General features: G+C 42.6%; 1 protein-coding gene across 10 annotated transcripts in view; it reads right to left on the bottom strand.

Moving 5' to 3' along the window:
- Positions 1 to 25,710, bottom strand: part of STK11 (serine/threonine kinase 11) — a 101,743-nt gene that overhangs the window by 58,219 nt on the left and 17,814 nt on the right. For all 10 annotated transcript variants that reach the window (XM_087922679.1, XM_026699102.2, XM_087922680.1 and 7 more), the window contains 2 exons: positions 5,531 to 5,614; positions 3,190 to 3,279 (listed from right to left, as the gene is read on the bottom strand). In XM_087922679.1, coding sequence (XP_087778805.1) covers positions 3,190 to 3,279; positions 5,531 to 5,614 — 174 coding nt within the window. The remainder of the gene's footprint in view (positions 1 to 3,189; positions 3,280 to 5,530; positions 5,615 to 25,710) is intronic.

Below are 25,710 nucleotides of genomic sequence, written 5' to 3'. Positions count from 1 at the left end.
GCTGGAAGGCGGGAGGTGTCATCTCGTTTGTTCATGCTGTGTAGGCGTTTTTCTATCTCTATGGCTTCTCTGATTATTCTGCTGTTGAAGTGTTCGGTTTTGGCGATAGTTCTGGTATTTTTAAAATCAATTTCATGTCCTGTGGCTTTGAGGTGTTGGACCAGGAAGAGGTCGTTTCTTCTTTTTGATTGAGTTCTTATGTTCTTCAATGCGTGCACTTATTCTTCTGTTAGTTTGTCCAATGTATGTGGTAGGGCAGGCAGTGCAGGGGATTTCGTATACTCCTTGGTTTTCTAATTGATTTTGTCTTTGGGGTTTCTTAGGATGGTGGATATTTTTCTGTTTGTGCAGAATGCTGTTTTGATGTTGTGTTTTTGGAGGATCTTGCTAATTTTGTCTGTAGTGCCTTTTATATATGGGAGGAGGGCTTTGCCGTTTTCTTGTTCTCTGTCTTGGATTTTGGTTGGGGTTTCTTTTTGGATTAGGTGGGTAATCTTCTTTCTTTGGAATCCATTGGCTGTAAGTATGTTGGTGAGAGTGTGTAGTTCGGTTTTTTGGTGTTGTTCATCGGCTAAGCATTTTGTTCTGGAGATGAGTGTCTTGGCTACGGAATTGATCTGTGCTGGGTGGTGGTGTGAGAGTGCATGTAGATAGCGGTTAGTATGTGTTTTCTTCTGGTAGATGGTGTGTCCTAGGGAGCCATTGGATCTTTTGTATACCAAGACATCTAGGAAGGAAGTTGATTGTTGGCTTCTGTTTCCATGGTGAATTGTATTTTGGGGTGTAGGCTGTTGAGGTATGTGAGGAAGTTGTTCAGTTTTTCTTTCCCATGTGGCCAGATTATGAAGGTGTCATCTACGTATCTGAGCCAGAGTTTGGGTTTGTGGTCGTATTTTCTAGAGCTTGTGTTTCAAAGTGTTCCATGTAGAGGTTTGCGATGACAGGTGAGAGGGGTGATCCCATGGGTGCTCCTTCTATTTGTTTGTATTTTTGTCCATTGTAGGTGAAGTAAGTATTGGATAGGCAGTGGTTGGTTAGATCTAGGATGTGCTTGGGGGGGTTGTATTTGTTTTGGATGGCTGTCAAGGCTTCTTTTATTGGCACTTGGGTGAAGAGGGATATGACATCGAAGCTTACTAGTAGGTCGCTAGGTTGTAAGTTTTGTTTCTTTATGATCTCGATGAACTGGAATGAGTTTCTTACGTGTGAGTTGATGGATTCTGCATAGGGTTGTAGTTGTTTGGCAAGAAATTTGGCCAGGTTTTGTAGAGGTGAGCCTATGGAGCTGACTATTGGAGCTGACTCTGGCTCAGATATGTAGATGACACCTTCATAATCTGGCCACATGGGAAAGAAAAACTGAACAACTTCCTCACATACCTCAACAGCCTACACCCCAAAATACAATTCACCATGGAAACAGAAGCCAACAATCAACTTCCCTTCCTAGATGTCTTGGTATACAAAAGATCCAATGGCTCCCTAGGACACACCATCTACCAGAAGAAAACACATACTAACCGCTATCTACATGCACTCTCACACCACCACCCAGCACAGATCAATTCCGTAGCCAAGACACTCATCTCCAGAACAAAATGCTTAGCCGATGAACAACACCAAAAAACCGAACTACACACTCTCACCAACGTACTTACAGCCAATGGATTCCAAAGAAAGAAGATTACCCACCTAATCCAAAAAGAAACCCCAACCAAAATCCAAGACAGAGAACAAGAAAACGGCAAAGCCCTCCTCCCATATATAAAAGGCACTACAGACAAAATTAGCAAGATCCTCCAAAAACAAAACATCAAAACAGCATTCTGCACAAACAGAAAAATATCCACCATCCTAAGAAACCCCAAAGACAAAATCGAATTAGAAAACCAAGTATACGAAATCCCCTGCACTGCCTGCCCTACCACATACATTGGACAAACTAACAGAAGAATAAGTGCACGCATTGAAGAACATAAGAACTCAATCAAAAAAGAAGAAACGACCTCTTCCTGGTCCAACACCTCAAAGCCACAGGACATGAAATTGATTTTAAAAATACCAGAACTATCGCCAAAACCGAACACTTCAACAGCAGAATAATCAGAGAAGCCATAGAGATAGAAAAATGCCACACAGCATGAACAAACGAGATGACACCTCCCGCCTTCCAGCCATTTGGAAACCCCCCTCATGAACAGACGAATACCTAACATGAAGAAGGACACCGGACCCACACCCATGAGAGCCACACAAGATGCCACCACCACACTTCCATGCAGAAAACAGACTCCCACCCATTCAGAAAATGAGAAACGACCATGGACCAGAAGCTGCACTGCAGCTGCATCACTACCCACTTCAAACCCCTCTGAGCCATACATGAAGCAAACCGACACCCACTATGAAGATGCAGCAGGACCACGAACTAGAAGCCAAACAGCAAGATCACAACTCTCCAGCTCAAATCCCCCAGCAACTAAGACTAACCTGAGCACAACCAAGCCCCTCCTGAACAGAACACGCTCCAACCAATCAGAACACGGCTAACCCCCAACCAATCAGAACACAGCCAAACCCCCTACCAATGAGAACACCCCCCACCCAATCAGAACACAGCCAAGCCCCCACCCAATCAAGTCCCACCCCACTGGCAGTTAAAGGAGGAAGCAGCTGCAATCTCCATTACTCTGAGAAGCACAGAGCAGGAGACAGAAGCCTGAAGATGATGAATGAGACTTCATCGAAACGTTGCCTAGATACTTGAATCTTACGCGGGAGAAAACCCGAACAACCAAAGATCTACATATAAATACCCGCGAGAACCTCAGAAAACAAATATATATATATATAAAAGTAACAGCAGGATACAAATACATCCATAAAATAATCTCGAAGCATCTGATGCAACCACCTCGCTGAAGCAAGATGGCCTGGAAACTAAACTGGTTTAGATCCATCCAATGCTTGAACCCAAGACTGTGTGGGAAGCGTGTGGATTTTTCCTTCACTTCAACAAGGGCAAACCCCCCGCCCCCCAAACTGCATGTTAATAGTTAAGTTCCCCTCCTCGTGGTGATCAGGGATGAGCCTGAACCACCAGTCCAGTGTCCCCATTTCCATGGTGAGGCTTCCTCAGCCAACGGGACTTTGGAGTGATGTGAACTGGGAAGCGCGTGTGCTACTTACCCATGTGCTTGAAAGACTGGAAACTTTTTGTCAGGAACGCTGTCCAACATCTCTTGCATGCCACAAACACAATACTCCATCACCATATACGTGAGAAACAGTGCTAAGGAAGTTCCTGGGAGGAGACTTGATAGAGAAAATTTGTCTTCCAAGCATCTAAGTCTACGCTAAACCGATCTCGGCTCAGATGCAGGAGAACAATCTGTCCCAACACCTCCCCGTGGATCCATTTTTAACTGGAGTTGTTGTGATTGACACAAGAGGCCTTCTGAATGCAAAGGAAGTACTTGACTTCATAAATGAATCACGGATGCTCTCTCCAAATAGCCCAGGCCAAAGGAAGGGAACTAATCTTGAAAATATGTAAAGATTGCAAAAAAAAAAAAAAAAAAGACTTGTCGGGGAGGAAGCATGTATGGGAACTCCTAATCCTAATATACTGGAAGGTGGCTGGTTAGAGGAACCCAAGATAAACAGTGCTAAGGCTTAACATTATGCAGGTAGGCCTCGACTTGCCACTGTTTGTTTAGTGACCAATGTTACAATAGCACTGAAAAAATTGATTGATGACCGTTTTTGTTTTTTTCACATTTAATGACTGCTGCAACATCCCCACGGTCACATGATCAAAATTTGGATGCTTGGCAACTGGTTCATATTTATGATGCGTGTAGGGTCATGCGATCACTTTTTGAGACCTTCTGACAGGCAGTGTCAATGGGGAAGCCAGATTCACCTAACAACCGGGTTACTATTTGAACAACCGCAGTGATTCACTTAGCCACCGGGGTAAGAAAGGTTGTAAAATGGGGCAAAACCCACTTAACAACTTAGCAATAAGAAACTTGGAGCTCAGTTGTGGCCGTAAATTGAGGACGGCCTTTAATTATAATTTATAATTATAATGCTATCAAGCGAATTAAACGTTATACCCTCTCATTCATTTAGCGATCGTGTTCCATTACAACGATTTGGCAGTCAAGTGAAATGGCTGCTAAGTGAAGATACAACAGAGACAGAGATGCCACCAAGACCCAACTGGTCACTATCTCTTATTTCGTACAGTGCTCCAGGCCTGACCTGTTATTTTCCCTTTATTTGACCCCTCACAGGATGGGGATTGTGCTTAACAAGCTCCTTCTCCCTGAGGTGATTTTCTTCACAGCACAGGGATTCCCTCAAGTGGAACGGGACAATTCGCCACGGCCAGCTTGCCACGGCCAATTCACCACTGCCAACTCCCAACAGTCAACTCACTGCGGGACAACTCAATATGGGCAACTTGTCATGAGGCCACTTGCTGTGGGACAATTCAACAATTCAATGTCATTACTTAAAATAATTTTTAAATACATTTTAATTTTTGTCATTCCCCTTTCACTTTGTCCCTCCTTTGGCATCCTTTTTTAATGATTCTATTCCACTATTTCTTCAATATTAGAGTATAACTCTTGTCCCCTGGCAAATTGTCCTATGTTGAGTTGGTCCGCAGTGTGTTGGCCGTGTCGAATTGTCCACAGCAAGTTAGCTGTGACAAGTTGGCCGCAGTGAGTTGGTGATGGTGAGTTGGCCTTGGCAAATTGTCGGAGACCCATGCCAACGACAAGTGAAGAAACTGAGCTCCATGACTTTAATTAGATTAGAACCCTTTTTTTTTAACATTGAAGGCTTTTGCTGTCACATGAAATTTGGTTGCAAATGTGAGGACAGGTAGGAAAATGAATTTTTTAAAATTATAATTTATTACCGTCGTATTGGCCACATTTGCAGCTGTTCGCAGGATCCTGCAGTCAAGTGGCTGCATTTTTCTCTAGTTTCTCTGAAACCAGAAGTTACTTCCACTGTGGAGTTGAAGTCCACACAAAGTTGCCAAGGTTGGGAAACATGGCCTTAGAGCAGAGCTGTCAAACACCCGGACCACAGGCCGGATGCATCATGCGCTGGCCACGCCCACGCCCTGTTTAGCGAAGGGGAAATAAGTATAGATACGTCACGTGACGCCACCATGATGACACGAGTTTGACACCCCTGCCTTAGAAGGACTCTGCTATGTTTTTCAGATTTGAAGATGGTCCACCATCTGCTTTGCATGCAGAAGGTCGAGACTTGGCTCTGGAAATCTGCTGCTAAGCGGATCTTAGACAGCAGAGAGAATCCCTGCCATCGCTCATAAACAATACTGAGTGATGGACGCCTGTCCTGTGTAGAAGGCATCTAACTGTGGAACGATGGAACATCATTAGAAACCAGAGAGGGACATGTGGAAATAAGGAAGACAAAAAACCAGGGAATCCAGATCTTCACAGGAAGAATTCAAGAGGGGAGCCCAAAGAAAGGATATATTTTTTGCTTCTCTTCATTGTACAACACATCAACTAGCTGGATCACATTTTTGTGCCGCAACCGCCGTAGGAGTTGTATTTCCCTGGAAGAGGGGAAACAGAAGAAAATGTATTGGCAAAGAGATGAACCTAGCCTCAAACATACTGTAAAGTTCTTGCTGTAGGAATGAATTTGTTGTGTTGAACTGCTTATTGTACAGAGAAACATATATAGGTAGTCCTTGACTTACAACCATTCATTTAGTGACTGTTCAAAGCCACTAAAAACAAGGTTGTAAGTCAAGGTCTCTGTGTCTGCCTCTCCCTCTCTCTCTCTCTCGATCTACACACACACATATATAATTTCTTTGTAGAATAACCATTGAAAAAAATGACTTATGACCAGTCCTTGCACTTACAACTGGTCCTTGCACTGACGACTTTCGCAACATCCTCATGGTCACGTGATCAAAACTGCACAGAAGTCTGAAGAAAAGTGAATTTTAACTGGTTCTCACATTTACAACAGTTTCAGCATCCTCATGGCCATCCTTTGCCTCCCAGGACGTGGAAAACCTGGGTCTCTTGGCAGGCATTTCCACCAGAATTAATGCTGCAGGACCTACAGCCCGTTGCATTTATTAGAACACCATTATATGATCCTTCAGATAATCATATAGGTAGCCCTCGATTTACAACCATTTAGTGACCATTCAAAGTTACCATGTAAGTTTTTCAACTTATATCCACTGCAGCATCCCCATGGTCAGTGATAAAAATTCAGGGGTTTGGGGACCAGCTTGTATTTATGACAGTTGCAGCATCCCGAAGTCATGTGATGGCCATTTATGACCTTCCCAGTCAGCTTCTGACGAGCGAAGTCAAAGGGGGCTGGGGGAGGAGTGGATTCACTTAATGACCATGGGACTCACTTAACAACTGCACTAATTCACTTAACAACCCTGCCAAAAAGACTGTAAAATTAAACGTGCCAGATCTGATTAGCAACAGAAATTCTGGCCTTGGTTGTGGTCATAAGTTGGGGACTACCTGCAGTTTGCTGTTGGAACACTGACGTGCTTACTTCAAAGACCATGCAGCCAGAGCTGCACTCCCTACCCTCCGAATTCCTTCCCCAGAACAATCACTTTCAACACCCTTTTCTTTCATAGCCAATTTTATGGAAACAAAAAAAGGAATGGAAAAATATGTGATGATTGTAAGAACATTCCCAACAGCATAATCCATGAGTGGGGAAGAATACCAGGGAAAAGGCGCCTCACTTAAAAGCACCCATAATTATTTGCTGTCTGACTGCAGTCATAGGTTCCAAGGATACTGTGCAGATTGTAGCTCTGCCTTTAACACCATTATACAGCCATTACCAAGACAGAGGAAAGGATCTAATCTCTTAGCCCCGAAGCTGTCTGCTTATGGACAGCGCTCCACCAACAGGAATGTCAGCAGTCAGAGGTACTTTTTTTTTCTTTTCCAAAAGGCAACTGGACTTTCTGGAGTTTTTTTCTTTGAAAAGTTTTGTTCTCATCCAAGAAGCTTCTTCAGTTCAGTTCTTTAGAACTGAAGAAGCTTCTTGGATGAGAAGCAAACATTTAAAAACAAGTTTTCAAAGTGAAATGTTTTAAAAAAACAAAAAAACAAGGAAGTCCGCTTGCCTTTTGGAAAAAAAACACTTTTGGGACAACCATGAGCTGGATGATTGAAACTCTCCATAGACATCAGCAGCCATATTTAATTCAGATAGGAGCAAAAGTCTTTGCTGGACCTGGACTGAAAAAAATCTCCATTTTCAAACATTTAATAGAACAGGAAGTTTAGTGAGTGACTTTGTCTGTGTGTTTGTCATATGTACCTACTGTAATCTCACTTAATACGCAGAAAATTTTTTTAACAATGCAGGAGGCAGAGGGCTGTGTATGATGAATTTCTAACAAGAAAGATAGTATAAAAAAAACCCATCAAATAAAATATTTATTCTCTTTTGTTCTTACTCTCATGCCATAAATAGTTTAGAAGCAGCAAACTACATACAATTGGCTAATTCTATTTCCACTGGTCGATTACTCATTCTCTTTCCTGCGTCTGTCACTTCAATCTTCCAGTTGGCCCTGGCTGAGTCCCCAAATTCTAAACCAGCAGAGTTGTGAGGCAATCACACGTTCAAAGATTTGAATGGACAGATTAGCATGGATGAAGAAACACTTTCAAGATTTGAGCTCCATGGCTTATTCACAGGGTGCATGGAACAGGCGTTGGCAAATTGCACAGTTTTAGCGGAGCTGATCCTTACTTGGGTGTTATGAAGGTAACGCAACTTCATTCCCAAAGTAACAAAGAGGTTCTATAGGACATAGAGACTAACCTCCTCCTCTGTGCAGGAATCCTAGACTGTCCACCCTTTTCTAGAGCTAACCCAATGAAGGAGACGTCTTGATTGTTGGTTTCGCTACTGAACTGCTCTTATTGTAGGAATTTTTTTTTCTAAAAAATCTCCCTTCCAGTAGCTGAAAACTATTCTTTTGGGGTCCTCCACTCCATAACAATGGAGGTCTTCCCTTTCTTCTTTATGACCTCTTTTCAGATACTATTATACAGGTAGTCCGACCGCAATTGAGCCCCAAATCTCTGTTGCTAAGCAAAACAATTGTTAAGTGAGTTTTGCCCCAATTTTATGACCTTTCTTGCCACATTGGTTAAGTGAATCCCTACAGTTGTTTAAGTTAGTAACACAGTTCCTTAGGTGTATCTGGTTTCCCCCACTGACTTTGCTAGATGGTGGCAAAAGGGGACAACTGTAACCGTCCTAAGTATGAGTCAGTTGCCAAGCATCTGAATTTTGATCATGTCACCATGGAGTGCTGCAATGGTCGTAAGTGTGAAAAACGGTCACAAGCCACTGTTTTTCAGTGCCGTTGTAACTTTGAACAGTCACTGTTGCAAATTGAGGATTACCTGTATTATATTTCAAAGAGTATTATATATATTTTCCTCCCAATCTTCATTTTTCAAGGTTAAACATTCCCAACTCCTGCAACCTGTTTTACTTCTTCCTTCTCCTACTCCAGAACTATTCTAATTCCTCTCAACTATCTATCCATCCATCCAATCACCCACCCATCTTCCATCCACCCCACCCATCCATCATTTATACATGCATCCATCCATCCATCCACCCATACATACATACATACATCTACTCACCCACCCATCTATCCATCCATCCACTCGTTTATAGAACTTATATGCCTGCCTCACTCATATAATGATCCTAGGAGGCACAGAAGAATCAATATAAACAGACATAAAAACAAAAACGCTCTTCCCACCAATACCAAGTTTTGGGCTCAGATTGACTGGTTTGTGGAAGGTCCTTTTTCCAAGAGCAGGGACAACATTTGCTTTTCACCAGTCATCTAGCACTTCACTGGTTCTCCAGGACTTCTCAGAGATGTAAAGATTTAGCCAAGCCAACTAGTTCACACATTACCCTGGGGTGGAATTCCTCCAATCTTGGAAATTTAAATTAATTTCTTGATCCCATTTCTATTGGTCTCAACCCTCATTTTTCTCTTGACCATCTTGTTAGCATTTCACCATTTTCACTAAGAAGCTGCTATTCTTTTAACTATTATTATTATTACAAACATATCCAACGGAGCCTTTTTGTTGCTGTTGTTGGCATCGCTTGCCACCTCAGTACATTCCAAAATTGCTGTGACAGCCTGCATTCACCTGTGGCTTCTGCTGACTGTCCATGCAGACTCCCAAATAAACTGTTCGTGTCAGGCAACTGACAAAAAGAAGCTGAGATTAGGAACTATTTTGGTTTCTTTTAAGAAAACACTTCATCGATGGTGGAGCTGAGAGACTGGCATTGGGGCAGAATCTTAACGTCACCCAAAGCGAATCTGGTTTGAAGTGGGGACATTTTGATGGATGAGGTACAATGGCTTTCAAAACCTAAGGTGGATCTAGATAATGGTGGCTATTGAAAAACTGCAATTGTTTTAGTAAAGGGTAATGGTGATCTGATAGACCTAAATTGAATTATTTTTTGTTTACTTTACTTTGTTTACATGGTGCATGGCTGCCCATCTTAAAACAACTCTGGGCAGCTCACAGCAAGAAAACTATAAAAAAAAAACAATTAGTTGTATGCTGCTGAAGCTTTAGTGTAGGTTCAAAACAGACCTGGAAAAATTATTTGCTATAGGGAGATATTTGGAGGGAGATCTAGATGGAAATTCACTAAAAACCAGATGAGCTATGGAACAAGAACACACACACCCAAATCTATCTAAACAGTTCATCTAGATTAGTAGAATGCAATAAAATATAAATGTTAAAAAAGATCTGTGTTTAAATACCAATGTCTAGGCCACCTAACCATTGAAGCATAGCATTGTTTATATTTTAAAAAATCAGATACTGAACCAGTATATGCCCTCAGCCTTCAGCTGGTCATGATGCGATCTACAGTGTGATGTGGGACCCTCGCAGTCACAATGAGGGGAGGATACTATGCCCCATTTATACACCAAGTCCCAGTAGACACCATGTGAGGTTCAAGTACTATTCAGGATTGTTCACTGCTGAGGTGACAAGATTCTGGCTCTTCTTGGTGACAAATATAGAATGACTACCGTCGTGTCACCCCAAGTCCTTCCCTTCATTAAACTAGATATAGCTAGCTCCCTCAGTTGTTCATCTCAAGATTTAAGTCCAGACCTCTGATCATCTTTGTTGCTCTTCTCTGCAATCTTTGTATAATCTGACTCTCAACATCTTTTGTGTGTTGTATGGCCAAATTGGATGCAGTCTTTCCAAGTGCGCTCTTACCAGGGCAGTATAAAGCGGCACTCACGTTTCACATGATCTTGATGCTATCCCTCTGTGGATGCAACTTAGCCCTACCTTGGGAGTTGTGGGTGCTCCGTCACTGGAGGTTTTCAAGAAGACTCTGGACAAATACTTGAGCAGGAGACTGGACTAGAAGACCTCCAAGGTCCTTTTTCAACCCTGTTATTCTACGTTCTATAGTTTGCGGACCCACCACAGGGGGTTTACGAAGGATTGAAAAGATGTTATGATTTAAACCTTGAGTCTTGGTGCTGCATGGCCCTAAAAGGTATATAAAAGAATTCTGTGGCGAAGAAAAGGTTGAGAACCACTATTCTACTTAATGCAAAACAGTACATGTGAACATTAAAGCAACATTACAGCTACCGCGTATGTATGTATGTATGTATGTATGCATGTATGTATATATGTATGTATATTATCAGAGAAGCCATAGAGATTGAAAAAAGACCTGAAAGCATGAATAGAAGAGATGATTCCACCAGATTGTCAATTATTTGGAAGCCTGCACTCACAAAGAAAAAAATCTCCACCATAAGCCAGGCAAACACCTGGGCACAAACAGATCCCCCCGATACCTCCAGCTCAAACACACCCCAACCAGACACCCAGATGAAACCTAGCTTCCTAATAAATGATAGCCGTCCATTTACTCGGAGCCAAGTCGCACTAAAAGTCTCCAATACAGAAAACACAATGTTGCCAACCAATCAAGCCACAAAACAGACAGAAGATATTAGAAACACCAATCAAGCAGAACACAGCAAACTCCAAGACCAATAAACGCAGACCAAGACTCCCAACCAATCAGGATGAAGAAAAAGCCATTCTGGCACAGCAGTAGGCTAGCCCCAAATTTAAAATTGAAACGACTATGAAAGTCTGACTCACAGACGAACACAGAACAGAAGCCTGATGATGGCAGATGAGATTCTGGCGAAACATTGCTACAACTTTAAAAGCACAACTATAATGACATGGGAAAATACCTGAACAAAGCTGAATATCATACATATACACACACCTAGACCTACATACATACATACATACATACATACATATATATATATATATATATATATATATATACATACACACACACACACACACACATGCATACACACATACATATATATATGTGTAGTGTGTGTGTGTGTACACGGAGAGAAACCTCAGTCTATGATATTCAATAAGGGAGAAAAATAAACTACCTGGCAAGGCAGTTTAAAAAGCTGAGCTGTTGCCTTCTTTGTATGCAAAGGGGTGGGTGGGACGGGGAAGGCACCAATAAGCAATCTGCAGAGCTAGCCTGGGGAAAATGAAACTACATGATGGCTTTGGCTTTGATGTGCTTTCTTAGTAAAACAAAAGGTGGGAGATCCAAAATAGGTGATTTTGCACTGTGTTTTTCATCAAATTCTACAAATTCACGAGAAGTTGCAGTCATACTTGCATTTTTATGGCAACTGGAGAATTCCGGGCTACCTCGTATACTCTTCCTTTGTGTCTTTCAGCCTCCAATATGTATCCTCTTTTACTTTCAGAGTTCGATTAAATCAGTGTTTCCAAACTATAGCAACTTTAAGATATGTGGATTTCAGCTCACAGAATCCCGCAGCCAGCATGGCTAGCTGGGGGAATTCTGGGAGTTGAAGTCCACATATGTTAAATTTGGCAGGGTTGGGAAACATTGTACTAAACCTATCAGCTTCTTCAACATATCTGTTGAAGTCCACACGGCTATAAACATTACAAACTTTGAACAAACAAGCATTAAACGATGAAGGTTACATGCTGGGGCATGTTTCAAATTACCAAAGCCCATCCTGCATAGCTTTCAAAGACACTCACCACCCAATAGAGCAAGGGTCTTCAAACTTGACAGATCTAAGACTTGTGGACTTCAACGCCCAGAATTCCTGAGCTAACATGACCGGAGGTGGAATTCTGGGCGTTGAAGTCCACAAGTCTTAAAGCTGTCAAGCCCCCTGCAATAGAGGTTAGTTTGGATGCCAACTTTGGAGAAGAGGAGGAACTGGCTGTTTACCCACCAGAAACACAAGTGGGTGTTTTTTTTATAAAGGTGCTCCAGAACATACCGGAATAGCTCTTTTCTGGAACAGTGTAAAACCCCTGCCTCTTTGAATACGCCTCTCCAAATTCTTGGTTGAAAACCAGAAGAAGGTTTGACCGATAACTAAATTTGCCACTCAAGATGTGATGCGCTGAAGTAACTCAAAATGACATGGACTGAAGATGTTACCTAGCTGGGAAATGAAATATCTGCAGCCAAACAACCAAGAGATCACCAAGGACTCCATCTCTCACTGAAGCCCAATGTCCGTCTACTTTTCTGCTGCCTAATGGGTGGAAGAAAATGGTTGAGGAAAACCCTAAAGCAGGGGTGTCAAACTCGTGGCCCATGGGCTGGATGCATCACGCGGAGGCCACGCCCATGCCCAGTTTAGCGAAGAGGGGGAAAGTCATGATACGTCACACGACGATGCCGTGACTATGCAAGTTTGACACCCCTGCCCTAAAGTCTCTTGCCTTCTGGCTGTTCATTTCATGCACATTTGTCTTCCTTCTTTACCAATTATTACTTCTGCTGTCAGTTTCTGTTATCAGCCCTTACTGAGGTTTCTTTTCCTTAAATGGCTAAATTCTCATCCCCTACTCCCCAAATCAGCTGAAGCAAACTGTGATGTACTGTTCTGACATCTTCTTCAAAGACTACTATGAACCTGAATTTGGTACAATATAGGCAGAATGTTTTTCAGGTAGGCAAGACAAAACCTGCCACAAGTATTACAAGTCACAATAGTGAAATTCTTGTCCATTCATTTTTACTTTTGCTTCCTTAGTTCACTACCAGTAGGGAATTTTTTTAAAAAAATTTCTTCTTGTTCTTTTCTTCGGTTGTCTCATTAGCCAAGGACCAAATCTTGATTTAGAGGAAAGTCTGCTAGAGGCTCTTTTTAAATCCCTCTAACAAACTCCCGTGACTGTCCTTGTTTCAGTTCCTTCAGTTCCAGCCAGTTTCTTGGCTGGAAAGGGAGGCTACATCAATTACCAGGGTTTCTATCCTGCACAATTGTGGCAACTTGCCTTAAAAAAGAATGGGCAATTGGTGATTTGGAAATAGCAGGCAGCCTTCTCAGCACAACACATACACACACACAACCAAAATACCCCAAAATGAGCAGGGCAATAGCCTCCAGAAGTTGTAGGTGCTCTAAATTCTAATTTGCTGATGACACAACAGTGATTGGTCTCATTCAAGACAACGATGAATCCACATACAGACAGGAGGTGATACAACTTGCCTCAAGGTGTAACCGGAACAATCTGGAACTGAACACACTCAAAACCGTAGAAATGGTGGTAGACTTTAGAAGAAACCCTCCCATACTACCACCTCTTACACTACTAGACAACACTGTATCAACAGTAGAGACCTTCAAATTTCTAGGTTCTACTATATCACATGACCTAAAATGCACACCTAACATCAAAAATGTCATCCAAAAAAGCACAACAAAGAATGTTCTTTCTGCGTCAACTCAGAAAGTTCAAACTGCCCAAGGAGCTGCTGATCCAGTTCTACGGAGGAATGATGGAGTCTGTCATCTGCACCTCCATCACTGTCTGGTTTGGTTCTGCAACCCAACAGGACAGACACAGACTTCAGAGAGTGATTAGGACTGCAGAAAAAACAATTACTACAAACCTGCCTTCCTTTGAGGACCTGTATAGCGCAACAAGTCAAAAAGAGGGCTGTGAAAATATTTACAGACCCCTCACATCCCGGACATAAACTGTTTCAACTCCTTCCCTCAAAACGATGCTACAGAGCCCTGCACACCAGAACAATTAGACACAAGGGGAGTTTTTTCCCAAATGCCATCACTCTGCTAAACAAATAATTCCCTCAGCACTGTTCAACTATTTACAAAGTGTGCACTACTATTATTGTTAATCTTCTCATCACTCCTTATCACCCATCGCCTCCCATTTGTGACTGTCTGTAACTTTGTTGCTTGTATCTTTACGATTTATACTGACTGTTTCCTAGTATGATTTGATTCCTTATTGTACCCTATGACTATCATTAAGTGTTGTACCTGATGATTCTCAACTCTTGATGAATATATCTTTTCTTTTATGTACTCTGGGAACATTTGCACGGAGACAAATTCCTTGTGTGTCTAATCACACTTGGCCAATCAAGAATTCTATTAGTATTCAAATACTAGAAGTTTTTCAGAAGAGATTGGATAACCATTTGTCTGAAATGGAACAGGGTTCACTGCTTGAGCAGTGGTTGGACTAGAAGACCTCCGAGGTCTCTTCCAACTCTGTTATTCTGAATGAAATTGCTGCCTTGAGGCTCATATTTCAAGTTCTTAGCTTTTTTTTCCCTTTAAGAGAATCTTCAATTCACTTAATCTTCCTCCACAATGAGAAAACCTACCCGAATCCCACTTACTCTAACGACAGGACATTATTAACTGCTTCCCTGCAGGTCTCAGGAAAACAAATATATAAAATTTTGGGCATGGGTTGAAAAAAAACATCCTCCCCATCTTAAATGGACTGATTCGCTCTGCAGGTGCTGGTGACCTATTTTGTGCTTCCCTCTTCACTGTATTCTTCTTTCATTATTTAGCAGAAAGTTTGAAGGCTTGAGAGAAGGGGACTGCTCAGAGTACACTATTTTTGAGAAAGTCTGTTTCTGTTAAGATTCCTTTTTTTTTTTTCTAAAACTGGTTGGTTGGGTTAGGGCTATCAAATTTAGAGTGCTAGGTTGCAAGGGCAAGTGTTTCTTTCCATAGCCAGCCTTAGCCAAGTGAGCTCTGAAATGTCTGTGTGTCTATCATCTATATTTCCTATTTCTTAACTATCTATCTCCCTCTTAGAATATACAAAATAACAGTTGGAAGGGACCTTGGAGGTCTTCTAGGCCAACCCCTTACTCAAGCGGACAAGTCCACCCATAGGTGACAATGTTGTTGTTGTTGTTTAGTCGTGAAGCCGTGTCTGACCCGTCACAACCCCATGGACAACGTTCCTCCAGGCCTTCCTGTTCCCTACCATCCCCCGGGGTCCGTTTAAGCTCATGCCGACTGCTTCAGGGACCCCATCCAGCCACCTCATTGTCGTCCCCTTCTTTTGCCAATACCACCCATTAGTATCACAATGGGTGACAATACCGCCCATTAAAACATTCTATCACCTGATCATCTACTCTTCAAGAGTCAATCCCATTCCAAACGTCCACCCAAAGTCTTCACCCTGCGCTTTTTCCTTACCCAGAGCAAGTCATAATCGAAAAGTGACCAGCGTGTCTTCTCCTTTTCAAGATACCTCAAGAACTTCAAACAGAAAGTCACTGTGCCTCCTTTAAACGGGGTAAATGGGGTATGAGCAAATAGATTTGGGATAGAACCAATGCTTATTTGAGGCAGCGTGATGTTGCCTGCTTTTAAGAAAGTGGGTAGCATGCCACCTCCTGAACAAGTGTTCCCTGGAAAAAAATGTGTTTTGTCTTTCACCCAACTGAGAAGTTAGTGAGGAATCAACTGCAGAACATCTTAGAGGAAAGGTATCTTCATTCTAGTTCTCCTCTATGAAGGGTTCAGGCCCGGGCATGAGGCAGAAACTGCACTGACCACCTTGACAGAGAACCTTCACTGGCCTTAATGCACTCTTGTTGACTTCTCAGTAACATTTGATTCCCCTGAAAATGGCACCTTTCTGAATCACATTTAGGGCTCAAGGCACCATGTTACAGTTGTTCTGCTACCTAAGTACTTTGTTTGAATCAGAGCTCATGGAAGAAATACTCTCCGGTCCATGGATAATCCAAGATGGGACTCCCACGTGGTTCAGTGCTGTCTCCCAGGTTATTTAATATCTACTTGAAACCATTACTGGAGGCCATCTATTAGTTCAAGTTGTCATTAATACCTGGATTATATCCTGTAATAATTTATCACCATCTTGGGCCACGCCAGAGATGCTCCACATTAACTGGAGGCTGTGAGGATTCTGACGAGGCAAAACAAGCTCAAGTTTAATCTTACTAAGACAGTTATTACTGTATGCATCAATAAACACTTGGAAATAGTAATTCCAATAGCATTTCTTGAAGGAGTCATGCTTCCTTTGAAAGAGGTTACTCAGGGAACAGTACTAGGCTGCTGGCGAGAGGTCATTTTGGGTCAGTGCACCCATTACAACCTCTGTGCAACCAGATGCCCTAACGACCAGTAACTCATACCTTAACCACCATTCAGATAGATTAATGGAACACAGCCTCATGGTTCTGCATTTGGAGAGCCCAGCAAAGCTGCTTTCTCGATGCAATGATAATCCTAGCAGGACAATCCATAATCTAGATAAGAGTAACAATTCTGAAGTTATAGCAACGGTTGCTGGTAAGCTTCCGAGTCCATTTCAAAGTGCCCGTTATGGTGCAACACCAGGCTATATCCTGGAAAGCCTTGTCAGAACAGAATCCACCTGTCAGTCATCTAGAGAAGGCCTGGAGATCACATCTCCCTGTGGTATATGATGAGGGCGCCAGACAGAAAGCTTCCCAATAGCGTCCCACCTTTAGAATAGACCCACAGAGCTACTGATGGGTCCAACCAGTCTTGCATTTGATAAGCAAGTGAAATCTATACTATTCCAATAAATGTTTGGCCCTGAAATAGTTAGGTGCTTTTTTAATGTGCTCTTAACCCAGGGGTTCCTAACCCCTGGTCCATGGACTGGCACCAGGCCATGGCATGCCAGAAATGGGGCCACGCAAACAAGGGAAGCCCCATCTGTGGGATGCAGGCAGCAGGCAAAACCTCCAGGCTGCGGAACGACGTCTCTCCACAGAACCAGCCCCTGGAGCCCAACAGGTTGGGGGACACTGCTTTAGCCAAACCTAGAAATAAAGAGAAATTTCCTGACAGAACAATTAGAAGATCAGCTTGTGGGTCTGGAAGTTGTGGGTACTCCATTTCTGGAAGTTTTCTAAGAAGACACTGGACAGCCATTTGTCTGAAATGGCATAGTGTCTCCTGCTTAAGCAGGCGGATAGACTAGAAGATCTCCAAGGTCCCTTCTAACTCTGTTATTCTGTTGTTTTGATTTGTTTCTAAAGGATAATGCCTTTAATATTATTGTTCCTTTTGCTGGTCCTGGCTCATGATCCCTTTTGATTGGGACAAGTATAGATGTTGAGGGGGAAAAAAACCCTGAATGAATAGGAGGAATCACGCACAATTTATCCAACGCTCCTGCGCTTGGCAATACTTCCTGCCTCCTTTTTTCTTCTCTCTCTCTCTCTCTCTCCCTCCCTCCCTCCCTCCTCCTCTCTCTCTCTGACACACACAGCACCTCTCACCCCCTATTGTTCCACAAATTCAAAACAGGAAGAAAAAAGCTCAATGCTTGTGTTAGCCAGGGAAACAGAACCGTTGATCAAAGGACTTCACTGGAACGGAGAGAAAAAACAAGGGAAACTGAAGGCCAGCCTGCTGTTCCACCTACCCAAAGAAAGAAAGCCGCACAACACCAGGGACACAGAATTCCTCTCGAGGGGCTCGCTCTCTCTTTCTAGGACAGATCCTCCCGCCTCCTCTAAACGCCCAGGATGTGGAAAACTGGGCTCTCTTCCCAGGCAATTCCACCAGAATTAATGCCGCAGGACTGCTAATACGGGTAGTCCTCGACTTACGACCACAATTGAGCCCCAAATTTATGTTGTTCAGGGAGAATTTGTTCAATGAGCTTTGCCCCCTTTTACGGCATTTCTTGCCACAGTTGTCAAGTGAATCGCTGCAGTTGATAAGTTAGTAAGATGGTTGTTAAGTGAATCTAGCTTCCCCACTGACTTTCCTTGCCCGAAGGTCGCAAAGGAGGATCACATAATCGTGGGACATTGCAATGGTCATAAATATACTGTCAAGCTGTCATAAATATAGCTGTTAAGCAGCTGAATTTTGATCACAGGATCGTGCTGCAAAGGTTGCGACTGTGAAAAATGGTCCTGTGACTTTTTTCAGCGCTGGTCACAAAATGAATTGTTTGGTCACGAAATGAATTGTTGTAAGTTGAGGACTACCTGTGTAAATAATTGCAGCTGATTGTATTTATACAAATACCGTCATAATGAAGATCTTTCAGATAATCACACAGGCAGCCCTTGACTTATAACCATTCATTTAGTGGCTATTCGAAGTTGCAATGACACTGAAAAAAGTGACTTCTGACAGTTTTTCACAACCACTGCAACATCCCCAGATGCTGACCAAAATTCGGATGCTTGGCAAAGGGTTCATATTTATGACGGTTGCAGTGCTCCCAGTCTTGTGATCACCCTTTGTGACCCTCTGACAAGCAAAGTCAACGGGGAAGCCGGATTCACTTAACAACTGTGTTAGTAACTTAACAAATCCAGTGATTCACTTAGCAACGGTGGCAAGGAAGGGTGCAAAATGGGGCAAATTTCGCTTTAACAGCTGTCCCGCTTAGGAACAGAAACTTTGGGCTACGTTGTGTTCTTAAGTCAAGGACTGCCTCTATTTGAAGGGCTGTCTTTTTCCCAGCTGTATCTGTCCAACTGCGATGACCCCCGGAGTGTAACACAAACGTAACAAAACCCAAAACGTAAATAAATGTCCTTTAATGCCTCAAATTTGGCCCCACAGTTCAATAATACTCAGCTGGAGATAAAACACACTCAAAGATAGTCTTCAAAGAAAGGAATACAGTCCGAACTTACTGAGCAGATAGAGGTGAAATAAAAAACCAAAGCAAACTACAATGAAGGAATTTCCACAACGGACCAGGATAAGTAATTACCATATTCAAGGAGATAACAAGGCACAAGTCTGTTGGAAGGACACCAGCCAAGATAACTTACGGCAAAATAAAACACGCTTTGTTTCTAGTGTTTGCCAGTATGTAGGTCCAAACTCTTATGCAGTTCTCAGACCTATGAGGAGGATCAAGGCCCTCTCCTCCCTAGGAGACCATGTCTCTCCCTTATCCTCTCCTCCCTGTGTGCCCTAGGATGGAGAGGGGATGGGCCTGGGTCCTCCTCTGACTGCCCAGCCTGCCTCTGCCCTTCCCCAGCCTCCTCCACAACCTCCAGAGCCACACTTCCACTCCCTGTTGGCTGTTCCTCTTCTCCCTCAGAGTCAGTCTCCACCAGGGGCATGACACCAACTCCCCAAAACAGGGATGCAGGAGGATGTTACATGTCCCCCTCTCTGTTGTGTCAAAACTACAAGGGTCCCAGACATTTTGAAGAACGTTGCAGGAACTGGGCATGGCTAGTCTAGTAAGGAGAAGGACCAGGGGAGACATGAGAACAGTCTTCCAATGTTTGAGGAGGGGCTGCCACGGAGAGGAAGGGGAGTCAAGCTATTTTCTAAAGCACCCGAAGGCCAGACAAGGAATAATGGATGGAAAACGAATAAGGAGAGATTCAACCTGCTTTAAATAAAGATACATTTTCTGACAGTGAGAACAATCACCCAATGGAACAGAAGTTGCCTTCGGAAGTTGTGGGAGCTTCATCCCTGGAAGCTTTCAAAAAGAGACTGGACTGCCATCTGTCAGAAATGGTATAGGGGCAGGATTGCCTGCTTGGGCGGAGGGTTGAACTAGATGACCTTCAAGGTTCCATCCAACTCCGTTAATCTCCCTCTCTCTGAATTTTCAAAAAGTTACACTACTGTCTTTGAAAGGAATGATTCTATTTATCATGACACCATTGGAGGACGATTCTCAAAGGAAAAAAAGTGTAGAGGTAGGTGTAAGGACTACAGTTGAATGCTATGCTGCCATGAATGGTGTTAATTGAAGAACTAAATATGAATTTGGGGACAAACTGAGCCATGGTTTGAATGTACGTGATTCAGCAGGCAAAATGTTCTGCTACGTGACTGAATGAATGGGAGGGAATGAGATAAGAGAGTTTATAAACAGTGATTGGGCTGTTTGGAAACCAAGAATGAATGGGAACCGGTGACTGGTTAGTGAGCATCTGTATAAAAGAAGAGTTTTGCCAGTTTCTAAAATGGGATTTATGCATTAGTCATATGCACAAAAGGCAACTGAACACATATTCGTGTACAACCATTAGTGATTAGAAAAGGAATGTGTTCTAATACGGAGAATAATCGTTGAAAGATGGTAGAAAGAAGAGAGGCTCTGAATGAAGGAGTAGTGCGCTGGTAGCGAATTTTTGGGGGAAAAGGGAAAGGAAAGAATAAAACGAAACTAAAAATAGAAGGACTGCAGGAAGAGAAAGCATGAAAGAGGATTAAGAGGATAAGCTATTGTGCCAAAAGAATGACTGGGAAGTGGATTTAAGGAAAGAGGATGTAGGAATTATGCGGAATTATACTACAGAGAACCAAAAGAAGCGTTGCGGGGTTACATTGAAAAAGATGTTTAATGGATCGATGAAACAAAGAGGACTGAGAAACGGTACGAAAGCTTTTCATGGCTGCTGCAAAAAATTAGGAGAGAGAAAGGCAGTTGCACCAAATATAGTCAGAGAGCGCAAGGAAGGCTGAAGAAAAGCAGAATATTTTTAACAAAATAACAGAATTGGAAGGACCTTGGAGGTCTTCTAGTCCAACCCCCTGCTCATCTTGTCCCAACCCACAAGTGTTTAAATCAGTATTTAAACATCACTGGCTGAGGAATTCTGGAAGTTGAAGTCCACATGTCTTAAACTTGCCTAAACAGTGCTTTATCGCTTTACCTGCTTAGCTTTTTGGTCCTTATGACTTATTTTCCCTTGAAAATAACAATTGGATAATTTGGAGGAACTAGGATACTGCTTTGAAAATGGGTAAAGAGGATTTAAACAAGGAGCCTTCAGGTTTGTAACAGATTTGTAACAGATAATCAGAGTTGGAAGGGACCTTGTAGGTCATCTAGTCCAACCCCCCACCCAAGCGGGAGACCCTACACCATTTCTGACAAATGGCAGTCCAATCTCTTCTTGAAAGCCTCCAGGGATGAAGCTCCCACAACTTCCAAGGGCAAGCTGTTCCACTGGTTGATTGTTCTCACTGTCAGAAAGTTTCTCCTTATTTCCAGGTTGAATCTCTCCTTGTTCAGTTTCCATCCATTATTCCTTCTCTGGCCTTCAGGTGCCTTGGAGAATAGCTTGACCCCTTCCTCCTCTCTGTGGCAGCCCCTCAAATATTGGAAGACTGCTATCGTGTCTCCCCTGGTCCTTCTGTTCCCTAGACTAGCCAGGCCCAGTTCCCGTAACCGTTCTTCATATGTTTTAGTCTCCAGTCTCCTAATCATCCTGGTTGTTGTTCTCTGTACTTTTCTTCTCTGTACTTTCAGCAAAGTGAATGGGATTAAAAATAAAAGTGATAAAATTATTCAGAGTGAAACCAAAGTGAGAGAAGGCTGGAAGGATTATTTTAGTGATCCCTACAGCAAATGTAGTGATAAGACTGGAATTGAAACAAATGCTCTAAAATTCTAAATGTAAATATCCAAGTTTTTTAAAAAAATATCACGAAAGTCACAGATGCCGTGAGAATGTTCAAAATAGCTACAGCGGTCCAGGTTAGAAAATATAAGTAGAGAAATGTTTAAATACAGACCACAGCAGTCTCAATTGTGGTCGTGAGTTTAGACTACCTGTACTCGATACTGACCTCCAAGAGTAAATGGAGATGTCCAAGGACTTTGGTTTTTTAATTAATTTTAAATAATTTTTTAATTCTTGATACTGTTGTTGTTGTTATTCATAGTGGCCTTAAAGAGGGAGTTGATTTGAGGGGCATGGGGAGCTGATGAGCTGAAGAGTATGGAGACCCCCTGGCTCATACAAACGGGGACCCCCCAAGTCTTGTTCTTCGCCACTGTGGCAGGGATTGTGGGGTGTTCCTGGAGGGATGAATGAAGAAAGCCAAGAGGGTATACCAAGAGGATACAGGTAGTCCTTGACTTACGACCACAATTGCGACCAGCATTTCCGTTGCTAAGTAAGGCAGTTGGAGCCATGCCTGATTTCACTTTTTTTTTTTTTGCCATGGTTAAGCAAATCACTGCAGTTATTAAGCGAATCTGGCTTCCCCCCCCTATTGACTTGTGCTTGTTGGAAGCAGGTTGAAAAAGTCACAAATGGTGATCACACGACTCTGGAGCATTGCAACTATCGCAAAACACTTGCCAGGTGCCAAACACCCACATTTTGATCAGGTGCAACCCGACTGTAAGTGTAAGCTACAACCGTTTAAAGTGTAAGGACTTATTGTAAATCGCTTTTGTCAGGGCCACTGTAACTTTGAACAGACCCTCAACGAACGGTCATAAGTTGAGGACTACCTGCACAGTTTCTGTAAGAGTCACCCAAGGCAACCTCAGCTGCCCAGCTAAAGCAAGCAGGCACCACTCTTGGCCAGCCGTGATACATACAGGAAGGTCCTGGGGACAGAGAATTTCTTCAGTGGCAACAGCGTCAACATCATTTCAAACTGCAGAGGGGAAAGCACCACTCCCGGGGTTTTATCCAGAAAGCCACATGGGCAGACGCTATAAAGCTGATTTAGGATTCAGGGCCAGATAATGAGCCCCCCAGATTAGATGAGTTTTCAACCTGATACCAGGGAAAACTGAGGTTCTTTGGCAAATCAAATGGTGTTTATCAACCAGCTAGATTAAAGTGCTTTAGAGATCAAGCAGATTGTGGCTCTTCCTTGTGAAACTCTATGGATATGGAGGCTGATCTCCGAAGCAGCAGCCAAAATAGAAGAATACCGATGCTTTTCAACTTTGGCATTTTCAACTTCGTGAGAAAGCCTTGAATAACTGGGAAAACAGATAAATGGGTGACAAAAATCCAACGAATCTTACTCAAGACCCAAATTATTATTTAGAACAGAATAGAATAACAGAGTTGGAAGGGACCTTGCAAGTCTTCGAGTCCAACCTCCTGCTTAGGCAAGAAACCCTATACTATTTCAGACAAATGGTTATCCAATCTCCTCTTAAAAACTTCCACTGTTGGAGAATTCATAACTTCTGTAGGAAAGCCATTCCACTGATGAATTGTTCTGTCAGGAAATTTCTCTTTAGTTCTAGGTTGGTCCTCTCCTTGATTAGTTTCCACCCATTGCTACTTGTCCTGCCTTCAGGTGCTTTAGAGAATAGCTTGACTTCCTCTTCTTTGTGGCAGCCCCTGAGATATTGGAAGACTGCTATCATGTCTCCCCTAGTCCTTCTTTTCACTAGAGTAGATGTAGACAATTGGATAAATGATGTGAAAACTCAGTTCCTTTGACAGGCCTATAATATGCTGGAAAAAGTGGAAGGAAAGAAGAAGATAACCAGCAGCATCATAGTTTTAAAGTACAAAATCAGTGATACCTGGTAAAGCAGTAACATTGAGAGGGACCTTGGAGCGCTAGTTGACAATCATTTAAATAGGAGACAACAGTTTGCGGCAATAGCTAAAGAAGCTAATACAAACCTTGTTTGCATAAACAGGGGCATATTGAAGTATTAGTACCAATTTATAAAATCTTAGTAAGATCACACCTGGAAAATTTTTGACAGAGAGAGCAATCAATCAATGGAACAGAAGTTGCCCTTGGAAGTTGTAGGAGCTTCATCACTTGAGACTTTCAAGAAGAGACTGGACTGCCATTTGTCAGAAATGGTGTAGGGTCTCCCACTTGGGAGGGGGGTTGGACTAGATGACTTACAAGGTCCCTTCCAACTCGGATTATCTGTTATCCAGTTTCGAACACCACATTATAAAAAGATGTTGAGACTTTGGAAAGAGTGCAGAGAAGAGCAACTAAGATGATTTAAGGCCTGGAGACAAAAACATGAAGAACGGTTTCAGGAACTGGGCATGGCTTGTCCAGAGAAAAGAAAGTCGAGAGGGGGTATGATAGCAGTCTTCCAATATTTGAAAGACTGGTCAATCCAGTCTCCAAACACCAGAAGACAAGACAAAAAACAATGGATGGAAACTAATCAAGGAGAGAAGCAACTTAGAACTAAGGAGAAACTTCCTGACAACAAAAGCAATCAGTGGAATGGCTTGCCCCTAGAAGTTGTGGGTGCTTTAACACTGGAGGTTTTAAGAAGAGATTGGACAACCATTTCTCTGAAATGGTATAGGGTCTCCTACTTGTGCAGGGGGGTTGGGCCCCTAGATCTAGAAGTTCTCCAAGATCTCTTCCAGCTCTGTTCTATTCTGTATAATTGGATTCAACTACAACAGCAATGAAGGTGCATACTGAGAGATCTAAAAATCCAAGTTGAGGACAGATCATCCTGGAAAAAGTTTATCTGTGTCCGAAGTATTAAACACACAACGTGCGGGCTGAATCCATCCTCCAAGAGGCTGTGGAACTGGCCCGTGGGCCATCCCGCAGATGGCGAGCGACCAGCTGTCCTGGCTATGCCCACCCAATCAGCTGAGTTTGACCAGGCCACGCCTCCTCTGCCCCCCCCCCCCAAGGGCAAACAAAATCCTGACACAGACCACGGCAGGATCAAGTTGGACATCTCTGATCTATGCGATAAGAGTCAAGACCGACTTGATCACACCTACCAGTAGTCACAAGGTAACTAGCCTGGAGAGAAATGTGACCTTAGCCTAGTAGTTAATGAGAAAACAATACGGCCTTTAGTTTGCTGGTGAAATTTATAGCAAAATACTGATTGACTAGCAATAATTCACCAAAAAATGGCAAACACAACGTAGTTTAATGCAAACCAGATTTTGACTTGTTGATGAACGCGAGAAAGTTTACTGTACATTTTTAAGATTTGGAGAAAGCTTTTAAGACAGTGAATAAGGGTTGAATCACAGAATGCTTTATGCAGAAATGAACTGAAAACTGGTTACTGAACATGTTTAAGGGTGGGAAAGGATGACAGTAAATGCCATGTGTAAGGAATGGCACAACACTAAGTAGAGAGTAAAACAAAGATGCTCCAAGTTGCCTTGATTGATTAATATGTTCATAAGGAAGCTTATGCTGATGTTAAAGGTGTGTCAATTGGAGACATGACGGCACATGTAATTTTGCGCCTGGATAATGATATATTTTAGCTGAAAACTGCAAGGTTACAGACTATGGTTCTGAAGCATAATATATCACACAATCAAGGCTGTGGTGTTTGACAGGCAAAATGAAGTCTACAACTGCACTATATATAAGCGGCGAGAAATGAAAGCAAATCATTGAATGTGTGCATCTTGGTAGAATATTTATCAAATATGGGAAAGTAGGCAGAGAAAATGTCAAGATGTGCAAATGCA

Source organism: Pseudonaja textilis, chromosome 1 (genome assembly GCF_049901715.1).
Source record: "Pseudonaja textilis isolate UNSWEBS1 chromosome 1, rPseTex1.2, whole genome shotgun sequence".
Taxonomy (NCBI): Eukaryota; Metazoa; Chordata; class Lepidosauria; order Squamata; family Elapidae; genus Pseudonaja; species Pseudonaja textilis.
The sequence above is the reverse complement of the archived record's forward strand: the minus strand, read 5'-3'. Positions and strand labels throughout refer to the sequence as shown.